The sequence below is a fragment of the Castanea sativa genome, chromosome 10, assembly GCF_040712315.1.
Source record: "Castanea sativa cultivar Marrone di Chiusa Pesio chromosome 10, ASM4071231v1".
NCBI classification, from domain to species: Eukaryota; Viridiplantae; Streptophyta; class Magnoliopsida; order Fagales; family Fagaceae; genus Castanea; species Castanea sativa.
In genome coordinates this window covers 31,589,008-31,603,137 of record NC_134022.1, presented here as the reverse complement: position 1 = coordinate 31,603,137, position 14,130 = coordinate 31,589,008, and the positions used below count along the sequence as shown (strand labels likewise).

The window sequence follows — 14,130 nt, the reverse complement described above, 5'->3', positions numbered from 1 at the left end:
AAATGGGTCATCATTAAATCTCCAAACCCTCAAAAACTCAAAAAGGTACAAATAAAGTTAGATCAAATACACCCTGTTTCAGATCTTAAAAAAAAAAAAAAAAAATCGGATCACTGTTGGTACCTGGTGGATTTTGGTAGCAGATCAGTCTTGGTTGGTGCCTTTTTGATCAAATGCGTACCTTCAAGATTCCTGTTTCAGATCAGAAAAAAAAAATTTAAAACAAAAAAATTACACTTCAGAGAAAACGAAGAAAGCAGAAGAGGAAGAAGAAGAAGAGGAAGAAGAAGAAGAGGACGAAGAAGAAGAGGAAGAAGAAAGCAGAAGAGGAAGAAAAAGAAGAAGTCACAGATGACTTACCACAGGGAGATCGGTAGCAGCACGGAGAATCAAGAGCAGAGAAGAGATGAGAGGAATTATTACACAGCAATTTCAGCGAAGCAGGAAATGAGATGAGAGGGTGATTCGGTAATTTTAGGTCTCAGCTCAATGGATAGCTGAAAACGTTGATGCGCGTTTTCGTTATGGACCTTCAGACCACCATTTCTGATTTCAGCGTTTTTGCCTTTGCCTTAAAACGCAACTTTTATCTAAAATTTGCGTTTAGGCTTCACCAAACGCCCAGCCACTGCTAGCTTTATGTAAAAGCTACGTTTTGGGTCCTAAAAGCCCAACCAAACGGACACTTAGAGAACTTTATGTCATTTATATAAGCTTCAAGAGACACAGATAATATAGCACTTAAAAAATGGTTTTTTTTTTTCTTTCCCTTTCATTTTCTTTTCATATAAACTATTACAGACAACTAGGGCTGTCCCACCCACCCGCCCGCCCAACCCGCTCGTACCCGACCCGCTTTCACCTAATTCGACTGCTCTGGTGGTCGAACAAGGGTCCCGTTCTCCAAAACTTGACGCTGGCGAGCTGGTTTTGAGTCCCCTTCTTCAAAACCTGTGAAACCTGACTCGCCCGAAGAGCATGAACATTCTGGCGAATTCTCTAGCTTTCCGACGAGATTTTAGCTTGATTTCGCAAATTTCTTCAACCAAACCAATCAGATCCGGCATAAATACACTAGATCTAGTGACTCTCAGCACGATTAGGGGGAAAAATCATCGAATTTGACGAAATCTCTTCCAGATCTGGCCAAATCTCGCCGAATTTTGGTGGGTTCTGGCGGGTTTCAGCTTCACCTGAAATTGATCCCACCCAACGGAAATCCAACTCTCGAAACCCGACCCTCTTAACGGGTCGGTTGTGGGTTGGATTCTTGCAGACTCGATCTCTTACGAGTCGGTTATGGGTTGGGCACAAACCCGACCCACCCAACCCATGGACAGTCGTACATACAACTAGTTTTCTTGATATATATATATATATATATATATATATATATATATATATATATATATATATATATATATATATATATTTTTTTTTTTTTTTTGTGGTGGTGTACCAACTTTCTTTACATGGTACCAAATTTTTAACTTGAGTAAAACTTTTAACAGACACATAAAATCACATACACATGCATAATAATTTAGTTGAAAATATTAACGTGATAATAAATATGATTGATGTTACTTTAACAACAAACCAATTCCATCACATTGGAACATATTACTTATAAAAGATTATAGTTTTACATCACTTTATTATTATAATTATTATTAATTTTTTGAGATATGTTTACTTATTACGGTTTGGCATTTGGTCCATTTTGGACCACTTTGGTCCAATTTAGTCCCATTCCATCCATTTCGGTCCACTTCGGTCAATTTTAGTCCACTTTGATGTACTTACTTGAGAATATGAAAAGATAACTTTGTGCTCGAACACTTTTTTCCTTTCCCTCTCCCTTGTGTGTGTGTGTGTGTTTGTATCTTAAAAAAAAAAAACCTTCGTATTTCATTTTTATTAAATTATATAAAGTTATATTATATTATACATGCACACATTCACACACATCACAGTTCACACAAAAAATATTATAACAAGATATAAAAAAATAACACACACAATCAGTGTCAACCATGCACTCACACATACGTGCGCACAAACACACACATAAATATATATTATAAAACTTTATAATAAAGAGAAAGACATTCACAACTCACAAACACTTAATCTTTACTCTTAGAGTTGGTGATACCAAGATAGGCAAGTTGAGAAAAGAGATGAGATGGGATTATGAGGGGAGAGTGATTTGTGTGGTTTTGGGATAAGACTAATTTGTGATGTTGCTTGGTTTTGGGTTGAACTAATTTGTGATTAGGGTGTGCAAAATATTTTTAAGGGTAAATTAAACTGGTAAAAGGATATATATATATATATATATATATATATATATATATATATATATATATATATATATATATATATATATTAAGTCGGGGTTTATTTGAATCCCCTAAAGTACTTGTAGTGCCGATCTGAACATGTGTATCTTTATTAGTCACTATATCATACAAATTCAAGTTTGTAAATGCATATAATATGAAAAAATTACTACATCGCTTTGTCTTTCTATTTTGAATCTTTGATTATAACATAGAATACTAGAGATTACAATTTTTTATAAGGAAAATTCTTGAAATATTTTGTTTGATACATCAATATTGGGGTGAGGTGATTTGAACCTGCTGGATGATTTATGCAGATTGCTCACACGGTCACACTTAGTGTTGAATTCAACTTTCTTACTATAAGCAATAATTCTATAATATAGCTTAAGGTAGGTGAGTCTGCGCAACTACGCATATGGGTGAGGGCTGGACTAATGCTTGCAAGGATTGTGGGATATAATGAAAACTACAGAGTCAACACAGTGGTTATGTTGTCTCTCACAAGGGAACTTTTTCTTCTTATGCATACACAAGAAAGTAGATTATAATAAACCCTTAACTAGATTTTGAACATGGAAAAGGGTTCAAGAAACTCAAACAGTTGATGCACTTGTGTGAAGTGCAACTAAGGAGGCATATAATCCATCCTGTATATGAATCAAAGTCCCATGCCTTCCTTTCTCCATGATGACTCCATTCTTAACCACTGCAATCAGATCTGCATTTTTTATTGTGGACAATCTATGAGCCACCACAACTGTAGTCCTGCTTACTATGACTCGGTCTAATGCATCTTGCACTACTCTTTCAGACTCAGCATCGAGTGCACTGGTAGCCTCATCTAATAGCAATATTTTTGGATTTTTAATTATAGCACGTGCAATTGCTATGCGCTGCTTCTGTCCGCCAGATAATTGGGTTCCTCGTTCCCCAACTACAGTATCATAACCCTGCATTTTGTATCAAAAAGAAAAAAAAAAAAAAACTAGTTGCTTAATTAAGCATTAGCTTATTATTATCGTTGTTCACTTCACATTGTTCTTACCTGGTTTAATCCACTAATGAACCTGTGGGCATTGGCCAATTCTGCTGCAGCTATAATCTCTGCCTCAGTTGCATCTCCTCCATCTCCTCCCTTTCCATATGCAATGTTAGCACGGATTGTGTCATTAAATAGAACTGGTTCTTGGCTCACAAGCCCCATTTGCTGCCTCAGCCACTTCAATTGGAGCTTATTAATTTCAGTTTTATCAAGTGTAATATGACCTGAATCAGGATCATAAAATCTTTCCAATAATGCTATCATTGTGGATTTACCACTCCCACTTTCTCCAACCAGGGCAACAGTCTGAAAGAACAGATTCAAACAAACACAATTTTGAGTTTTAGACTTGGATCTAAATAAAATGCGGTCAATGTTTTATCTTTGCCCGTTACAGCCAAAATGGAATATAAAACATGATATATTAGAGAATATTACTTTACCTTGCTTGCAGGAATAACCAAGTTGAGATCTCTGAAAATGTGAATATCTGGCCTAGATGGATATTTAAAGCTCACATGATGAAGCTCAATTTCTCCCTTGACATTATCTAATGTCGTCCCAGACTGATCACTTGGGTCTATCTTTGACTTACTGTCTAATATTGCAAATATGGAAGCAGAAGCAGTTTTGGCCTTTTGAGTATCAGTGGAAAAGGAGCTTGATTGAGTAACCGCCATAGCTGCCATGTTCAAAGCAAAGAAAACCTGCAAACCATGCATACATGTTAAATAAATATGAAGATAATTTGGAGAAATGAATCTCATTTATATTTTTTTCCCTAAAAGTTCTGAAGTAGATTTGGAAAAAGAAAATGGTTATCGAAGGCTTATATACTCGAAAAACAGCTGAGAATGATGTTTGGCCATGTTTAATGAGTTGAGCTCCTGCATAGAAACTGGTTGCATAGACGCTAAACAATAGGAAGGAAGATGTCCCAAATCCTATTCCACTGATCAAGCCCTCCTTTATGCCTGCCTTCCTAGGCCCTTCACATTTCTCTTCATATAGTTGCATTACCTTCTCTTCAGCGCAGAAAGAAGCAACAGTTCTTATACTCCCAACTGCATCATTAGCTATTTGGCTTGCATCCTCATACATTGCCTGCAAGTAAATATAGTCTTGATGAATAATTCATAAATTATAATTAACTTAGAGAGTTAATTTGAAATGTTCATTTGATTGAAACTTAAAGAGAATTTATTTTCTTACTTTTTCTTCCTCGAAATTCATAATATTAGGCATGCTGCAGCCATAAAAACTGTGTCATTAATTATATAGCATACCTTTGCATCTGCACTGAATCCGCTCATAGACTGTTGTTGAACATATCCATTGACTCCAAGCAGAGGAACCAATACAAGGACAATAAATGCAAGCTGCCAACTTGCATGAAAAGCAATGACTAAACCTGTAACTACTGATGCAATAGTTTGGACAATTTGACCTAGTGCATCGCCAACTAGGGCGCGCACTATTGCTGCATCTGCTGAGAGCCTTGCACCAATTGCACCACTTGAGTTCTCAGGCTCATCAAACCAACCAATCTCCTTATGAACCACCTTTTCAAAACACATTAATCTGATACGTCTTATTAACTTACACCCAGCCACAGAAAATAGGTATGATTGTGCTGGAGATGATAAAAGTGATACTACACCAAGGACTAAAAACATTTGTGACCAAAAATTTGCATCCTTTTTTCGTTCATGAGGCGGTTCAAAGAACATTTTGATTACACTGGAAATTAGCAAACCGAAAATTGGAAGTATTACTCCACTGATGATTGCAGCTAGTGTTCCACCTAGAAGCACTGGAATCTCTGGCTTATTAAGATAGGCAATGCGGTGAATGGAGACCTCTGGAGACTTTGTTTTGGCTTCTGGAGGGTTATCTAGATCTTCCAATGCAGTATCAGTCACATCAAGTCCTGTGGGAATACCAAAAGCAACTGAGAATGAGCGGTGGCTATTGCTTCCCCTTCTAGATGATCCCTGGCTTATAGATCGAAGGATTGATGATTTTCGACTTGACTGCCTAAGACTTGACTGTCTAAAAGACTCCATAGTTATTTCAGACTTGTTTTGATCATCTGTAGCTTGCTTCGACTCCTTTTTTACATCTTGCAAGCGTGTAAGCTGAGAGTATGCTCCATCAGGATCCATGAGTAATTCTGAGTGTGAGCCTGATCAATAACCAAATACACTATGAAATGAGTATTTCACTACCTCTCTCACACCACACTAGAGAATTGAATTCTATGATATATTTGCAGCCAACCAATGGTCTTAAGCTTTAGTTTCGGTTGGGGACGCGCGGGGGGGGGGGGGGGGAAGAGGGGAATCCATAACTACTACTGGAAATTCATAAAACAAGTTTGTGTGATGAAATGAAACACAAATAATACCAGAAGGAAATTTTCCTTCTTTCTTTTCACAACTGTCAAACTACTTGGAACAAGTGAACAACTGAGCAATTTAAAAAAAATTGGAATTTGACCCCAATATAAAAGATAGGGGGTGGCGGTGGGGGAGGGGAATCCATAACTACTACTGGAAATTAGAAAAACAAGTTTGTGTGATGAAATGAAACACAAATAATACCACAAGGAAATTTGCTTCTTTCTTTTCACAATTGTCAAACTACAAGGAAGAAGTGAACAACTGAGCAATTTTTTAAAAATTGGAATTTGACCACAATATAAAAGCTAAGCATGAAGGTTCAGAAAATTACTGAACATTTACAAAATAACTTGGGCTTCTGTACTTGAAAATTTTTAGAATTCAGTAACCTGATGAGTATAACACAGTCTGTTCAACAAGACAACAAACCTAGGCTACAAGAAATCTAACTACCATGTTCTATGTATACATGATATTGGCTCTACATGTGAATGACTAATATAGTAAGACTATACTAATAGGATGGTACCTTTTTCAACCATCTTTCCTCTGTGAATAACTGCAATCATATCAGCATTCCTCACTGTGCTCAAACGATGGGCAACAATGACAGTTGTTCTGTTAACCATAATCCTGTCCAATGCCTCTTGCACTATTTTCTCTGATTCTGCATCAAGTGCACTTGTAGCTTCGTCCAGAAGTAAAATTCGTGGGTCTTTCAGAATTGCTCTAGCTATTGCAATCCTTTGCTTTTGTCCACCAGACATCTGTGTTCCGTGCTCACCAACCATGGTATCTAGTCCCTGGAAGTAAAATTCAAAATCTCAAAGTAAAATAGCAATTTTCTAATCTTGAAGGTGAACGAAGGGTCTTAGAGAGTGAAAATTGTAACCTGTGGCAATTTATCTATGAATTTGGCAGCATTTGCAAGTTCGGTTGCTGCTCTTATCTCTTCAATAGTTGCACCATCCTTTCCATATGCAATGTTAGCCTTAATGCTAGAGGCAAACAACACAGGTTCCTGACTGACAAGACCAATCTTTCCCCTTATCCACTTAAGCTGAAACTCTTTAATGTTAATGTTATCTATAAGAACTTCCCCAACTTGTGGATCATAGAATCTCTCTATAAGACTGATTACTGTTGATTTCCCACTCCCACTTTCTCCCACTAATGCTGCAGTTGTGCCACTAGTGATATTAAGTGAAAAACCATTAAATATTTGCTCATCCGGTCTGGTTGGATAGCTGAAATAAACATCTCTCAATTCTATATCTCCACGAATGTCATCCAATACTTTTCCACTTTTGTCAAAAGCATCTATCTTTGGCTTCCTCTCAATAGTCTCAAACATCTTAAAGGCTGCAGCTCGTCCAGCAGCAAATGCACTCAGGCAGGGAGATGCCTGCCCTAGGGACCTGAAGCATCCATATTATTGTAGAAGGCAAGAAGTAGATAAACATATAAGGCAAAAAAGATATACATACATCCATACACAGATTCAAATATTTTTGTGCATGTGTGCTCGTGTAATTTCAGCAAAAAAATTAGAATAAAATTTTTATTTATTGGGGAAATAGGAATTATGATTACTATCAATAATTTCCGCAACATAATTAAAACAAAAAAATGTAGCTCACATGGAAGCAGTTAAGACAGCAACAATCACGTTCATCACTTGACCTCCAGAGTATGTGTTTTTTTCCTTTAGTGACAACTTTGTACCGTAAAACACAGCCAAAGAATAGGTGCAAAACACGACTAACATAACCGTGCCAAAACCTATTCCAGCAGCTAAGCCTTCATGAACACCAGATTTATAAGCATTTACAAGAAACTTATTGTAATTTGTTATAGCTTGCTTCTCTCCTGTAAAGGATGCAACCTAGATTGGAAGCAATGATAGATGTCATAATTTTGCTATAGAAAAAGGAGCAAAATTGGATTAACTGTATCAATAAATTCATCCAAATTTTTTTGTCAAATGTATTTGGTTTTGAAAAAGTGACTTACTGTTTTGATTGAACCAATTGTTTGTTCAACTACATTTGCTGCTTTTGCGTAAGCACTTTGTCCACGGGATGCCATTTTGGATATTATAATGGCCACAAAAGCACCAGCCATAACAAGAAAAGGAATAGCAGAACACAAGACAATGGTAAGAAGCCAGCCTCTGACAAATGCTATTATGAAGCCCCCGAAGAAGGTTGATATCAGCTGTATAAATTTCCCAACCTGCACAAGCAGACTTTAGTTGACTCTAGGATTACATTTAGGTGCACAAGATAAACAAAACTCCGTTCTGATGTAATTCTTGCAGATATACTATACCTTCTCACCCATGGCATCTTGTATGAGAACAGTGTCACCAGACATTCTCCCAATAACCTCACCAGTGTTAGTTTCTTTATCAAAGAAAGAAATATCTTGTCTCAATATAATCTTCAAATACAAACCCCTTATTCGTGCAGCCTGTCTTGCTCCCGTGACCATCCAGCATGTCACCTCTGTCAAACAACACGTGATTTTCTTGATCTTCAATGGGTTGTATATAAAAGATTTTCTCTATGCATAAAAAATCTGCAATGATTTTGAACATGGAATATACTTACGGAGAAATGCTGCACAGCCAATCCCCACTGCCAAGTAGACAAATTTTAGAGAGACCTAAAATTTCACAGGTGGTTAATTACTAGCATCGTCATTTCAACAAATAAAAATATAAAAGAAGGATCAAGGATTCAAATGCATTCCTACACATGCTATAACATGGGAAAATCGAAGTTTAAACTCTCAGGAAAGTAATGAAAAATAAAATTAGAAGTTTAAGTCACATCTTTCCATTCATAAAGATTGAAGTAAACCTTATTTTCTTAGCCCGTGCATTTTCTATTTACCTTGGAAATTATATTAACAATATCTGTGTTGCTACTCTGGTTGGTGCCAAAGCTATTGATCATTTGGCCAAACAATATTGTCATAAGGGGCATGCCTAACCCACTTGCAATGGCTCCAACGGTGCCAACAATCATCAATGCAACATCAGTGGAATCTGCAAAGGAGAAAAGCTTGAGAAGTGGAACTGTCTGGGTCTTCTCCTCCCCATCAATGCTGGAGCTTTTCTCTGCTTCTGCATCTCCATTTGACGTGGTGGCCATTTTACCAAGTTCAAGATCCCAATCCAATTTACAGCTACTTCAAACCGAACACATAGAACTTAAATTGCACCTGCTGAACACAATTAATTTCTGAAATTATCAACTTATAAGTCAAAGCCAGATAAGTTGGACCAGTGGCCAATTGTCAAAATAAATGGTGATTCATGAAGAAGTGTAGCAGGAATGAGGAATTCTAAAGCTGCAAGCAGTAAACAAGTAACAAGAATTATCTCCACCTTGAAATGATTGTATTGGTCATTTAGCTTAGCAATAAGAAAGAAAGAAACAGTAAAACTCATTTAAATCACTTGGAAAGTTAAGAACTTGTTGGAATTATACAGATCAACATTCATCATATCTTAATTTAAAACCTTCAAGCAGACGGCAAACACTAAAGTAAGCAAAACTACTAGTGCTGGGATGAGGGATTGTTTTTGGAGGATAGCGGGTGATGTTGGTGATTGAACTAGTCTCCAAGTGGGATATCTGTTGGGTTTTGTAGAGTCTAGTTGTGTTTGATTTGGTTGATGACCCAATCCGACCCGACTCGAAAAATGTTGCGTGGTTTTTAATGGGAGATTTTCTGAGGCTTAGTTCATGAGCACTTAGGCTCTTGGGAAAAATTTTTGGCCCGTTTTGTTGCCCATTGTGAATCTGTGCGTAAGATATAGAAAAAGCTGTTTTGTGATTAGGGTTTGTTGTTGTTGCTTTTGAGATTGAGAAAAAACTGTATTGCCGCATTTTGTATTTTTCCTCGATAATAGTGAAATCTTTGGAACTCCGTGAACGTAGGTAAATTGCCGAACCACATAAATACTGTTTTGTACATGTTAATCACTTTTTCTTTGGTGTGTGTTTTTTTTTTCTTTATATTTTGTATTCACAGGATGTTATATATGATAATTTTCCGAGGAAGCCTTTATAAGTAGACTTAGATGACAACAGTAAATCAACCGAAGGCTAAGATGTCCATTAAAAAAAAAAAAGAGAAGGTCAAACACGTCATCTAATGAAGTAACTTTACAATTAAAGAATTCAACCAAGAAATTTCAAAGGAATACATCTAAAGGTTCATGTAGTCAGGGATTCTTTTGTGGAATATTTTTGTGTTTCTGCCGCTGAATGTGAACTGAAATCTGTGTGGCACCATGATCTGTGTATTTGGATTGAGAGATTTGTAAGAGAGAAGTTGATACAATATATGTTACTGTTTCTATTTACTCAAAACATTATAAATCAGTACTAAACTATCTTGAGCAATCCCCATGGAGGAAGACAAGCCTTGTCAACGAGACTGTAAAGATTAGACAGCAGCAGTGTATGTTTCCTGCTGCATGCTTGTTGTAACCAAGTACAGCAGGTTGATCATTCCTCATGAAAAAAAATCTGATGAGGCATGAGATTAACAGTAAAAGACGTACTTTTTCTACGTTAGTTTTACCTGTCTACAGAGAACGCGGAAACTGAATGTTTTCCAACTTCTGTTCTGTTCTTTGTCAGAAACAAAATCTCTGAAGCCCTGTGGCTCCCATCACAATCAAGAAACCTGAGATACACCCTTTGCCAACTGAAGTCACAATAACCAATGAAAACAGAACCCTTTACCAAATGATCACAGAGAAAACGAGAGAGCAACGAAAATTTGGTTAGTATACCAAAACTCGAGGCTTTCTTTAAACTATAAATTGAGTGTTATCTTAGCCCCAGATAAGAGAGGAAAAAATTAAAGTTTAAGCTACGAAGCCTAGGGTGACTTAATTAATGGTCCCAGCCGTTTAAAAGAAAAAAAATATGAAAACTAATTAAACTTGTACGAAAGTACTGGTTTATTGATAACCAAAGTATTGGTTTAAAACAGTTTGAATGGTGATCACATATAAGATAAGAGCATACTTATTGTTGAAGAAAGAGAGAGATAAATAATGATTTAAAAAAAGATTAAATATACCACAAAACTCGGCATCTAGAAAATGTTGGCATTCCATATAATATTGATTTTTTTTAGCCTATTGTGTAATCATTAACAACGTGTAATACAAATATACAATTGACACACACATACCGTGTATATTGTTACCACTATATGGCTTATTGTGCGTTTAAGGTATTTGGTAATGAGTAATTTTAAGAAAGTTTTAGTAATATATTCATGAGAAATATAAAAAGAAGTAAAAAAATGTTAACTACTTGTTTCTTCTCCATCAAATAATTAGTCACATAATAAAAATACACATTTGTATAAAAACTAAACTTGAACCATGAGTTATAAATTGGTTTGAACTTTGAACCTGTTTTGAATGGCTATTCCTTATCACGTATAGAGTACAGCATAATTGTTGCTCAAGAAATAAAAAACATAAAATATCCTAATAAACTCGGCTTCTAGAACATGCTGACATTCTATATAATGATTTTTTTTAGCCTCTCGTAATGGAATGTAATGGCATTAAGATTCTAAGAACTTGCAAGTTGCAAATACAATTGTTGACAGTCAGTATGCACTGTATGTTGTTATTACTATATATGTAGTTTTGATTAGGAAGAATTAATACGTTTATATTTTTATTAATGGAAATGGAGGAGGATATTTTGGTTGGGCTCAAGATCAAGAATAAGTGAAATTAAATATTATCTATTTCCAATTGATAAAATTTCTGATGATTGAATAAGGGATATGAGATTCAATATTTATTTATAACCAAAACTGATTGACACCTTAATCTGATGGTATAAGTCTATTATCTAGAGCAGATGTCATAAAAAATATTGAATCTCATATCTCTTAATATTATCTAGAGCAGGTCTATTATCTAGAGCAGATGTCTATATATTAATATTTTTAATTATTTTTAATATTAAATATATTATTTTTAATAGTTTTTAAAAAAAAGAGTTTGATAACTCTAGTAAGTGTTGATTAGGAAAGTCAACTCAAAATAAAGAAAAACTAGCTTAATAGTTTAAAACTTGGCCCAAAACAAAGGGAAAAATTAGTTTTGGACAGGGTAGAAAAAACCTAAAATTTGAAAAATATACCAACTTCAAATCATTCAAATCACATTTTAACACTGCATCTCATATGTGACTGCAAAAATGAGGTGCGGTGTGGTTATGGTTTCGGCTAAACTTTAAACCGCACCGCATTACATCGTACCGCACATGTGACTGCAAAAATAAAATGTGATGCAGTTATGATTTTAGTTAAACCGCACTGCAAAATGTGGTGTTAAAAATAGCCCAAAATTGCACCGCGAACCCCTAGTTATATGCATGCCTATTGACTGGCCAAAAATGAAAAGTCAGTCATATTTTATGCTGCGTTTTCATCTAAAAACGGATATCATGTATGTTACAGCGGCCGCCTTCTTGTTCTAAATTGAATTCTTTTTTTTTTTTTTTGAGAAGAAAATTGAATTCTAATAAAAATAAAAAATTAGTCCAAACAAATTTGAATATACTAATTTGTTAACCCAAAAAAAAAAAAAATTTGTTACTAGTATTAGGTTGGGCGTCCAACTATTCGTTCTCTCTTTATTTATTATTATTGTTGCAGAATCGACAACAGGCAACAGCACAGATTGCTTGGCATAGTAACTAGCAAATGGGCACTATTATTTTATATTATGGGAAATTAATGTTAGGATAATTTATTGTGGGATTAAGCTAATAAAAAATTAGTATAAATTGATGAAAAGATTGAGAATTTTATTGAAGTGTCAAGTGAAAGTGTAGAATTCAAAAAATTAGCTTTATTACAGTGGCGGTTTTAGAAATTTTGCTGAGGGCGTTCTTGAGGAAGTATAAATTACAAAATTTTACTTCTTTTTAACCTTTAGTTAATTATTTTTGATTTAATATTATTAATTCCATTCCGTTTTGGCTGTAACGGCCGGAAAATACCGTGTCAGTAAACAAACAAGAACAGCAATCCACCCTATTCCATTTCAGAAAAAATTTTAGGTCATTCTGGTCTATTTCTGCCGTTTCGGGGTGTTTCGGTAAATACCGGCCAAAATTCAAGATTTGGCTGGCATGAAATTTGTGCTTTAAAAAAAAAAAATTGCATTTTGTAAACCAAAAAACCTCAAAAGGAAAAAAAAAAAATTTGAAAAGAAAAGAAATGAACAAAGGTATATTTGTACAGATTGTATTGAGAAATTCGAGACTCAAAACTTGAGAAGAGACACTACTGCATTGGTATTGGTAGAGACACAGAAGTTACGAATAAGGAGGAAGGCAAAACGTAAATGTAAAAGTGTAGATGAAGATGTGATAAAATTTATAAGTATGAAATGAAAAAATCGATGAGACAGAAGATGTGTGTGGTTAAGAATAAAAAAGAAAAAATATTTAAAAATAAAAATAAAAAAGAAAAAATATTTAAAAATGAGAAGTAAGTAATAAATATCTGGTGAGGAAAAATAATACTGTAATAAAAAATAATAAAAGGTTGAAAATTGTGTTATATTGGGCAGTGTGCTGAGTCAAAGGAATCAAATCACTGTCTAGCCTGTAGTAGTTTTATTATAAATTTTTTTTGAGTTTTTTTTTTGGCTTGAAAGACCCCAATATATATATATATATATATATATATATATATATATATATATATATATATATATATATATTTTAACTCAAAACGATAGAAAATTTTATTAAAACGAAATAGAATACAAGTAAAAGACTAAGGCATTAAGCTCAGTTAGGGGGAACAGTAAACCATTAAAACATATCCCCAGGGAAAGGACCAAAACAAAGAGAAGCCCATAGGCATTACACCCCTATCCACTATGAACCTATCAGACTTGTGTTGCCATCATCCGTTGAAAGACGTAATATATTGTTAAGTTGCTCAAATTATAAATCAAAATTTAATTTTATTAGCATAAAAAAAATTTAGGGTGGTCGCAAATTTTTTTTTAAAGGTAAATAAATATAAAATTTTAAATTATTATATATAATTTTTTTTTTCAGTCATGTTCAATAAACTATTGAGGTATTATTTTAGTGCACATATGTATATACAAGATGTATCACATAAATCTAATAAACTCAGCCTAAAGACTAAGGCAAGCACTAACTGACTAGTTATTGGAAAATATGCATTTTTTAATTAAAAAATAGCAATTTTAAAATATGTTTTTTGAAAACACAATTTAAAATATTATAATTAAACA

At 34.6% G+C, this 14,130-nt stretch overlaps 1 protein-coding gene across 2 annotated transcripts; it reads right to left on the bottom strand.

Annotated features, from left to right (window-relative positions):
- Window positions 1-2,529: 2,529 nt before the first annotated feature.
- LOC142614045 (ABC transporter B family member 21-like) lies at window positions 2,530-10,711 on the bottom strand. 2 transcript variants are annotated; one of them, XM_075786573.1, is made up of 13 exons: window positions 10,395-10,711; window positions 8,693-9,026; window positions 8,408-8,462; window positions 8,127-8,302; window positions 7,809-8,030; window positions 7,436-7,680; window positions 6,688-7,213; window positions 6,325-6,598; window positions 4,680-5,578; window positions 4,231-4,497; window positions 3,837-4,100; window positions 3,397-3,699; window positions 2,530-3,301 (listed from the first exon to the last, which is right to left on the bottom strand). In XM_075786573.1, exons 2-13 carry the CDS (start codon window positions 8,951-8,953, stop codon window positions 2,945-2,947), a joined length of 3,849 nt encoding a protein of 1,282 aa, XP_075642688.1. In that variant the 5' UTR covers window positions 8,954-9,026; window positions 10,395-10,711; the 3' UTR covers window positions 2,530-2,944. The 2 variants fall into 2 exon arrangements, with proteins under 2 accessions (XP_075642688.1, XP_075642689.1); XM_075786574.1 differs by having other exon boundaries at window positions 8,693-9,023.
- Window positions 10,712-14,130: the final 3,419 nt, after the last annotated feature.

Coding starts and splice junctions, on each gene's coding strand:
- LOC142614045 (XM_075786573.1), bottom strand. CDS start 8,953: ATGGCCACCACGTCAAATGGAGATGCAGAAGCAGAGAAAAGCTCCAGC. Junction 7,681..7,808: donor CAATTGGTTCAATCAAAACA/GTAAGTCACTTT, acceptor CTTCCAATCTAG/GTTGCATCCTTTACAGGAGA. Junction 4,498..4,679: donor GATTCAGTGCAGATGCAAAG/GTATGCTATATA, acceptor ATTTACTTGCAG/GCAATGTATGAGGATGCAAG.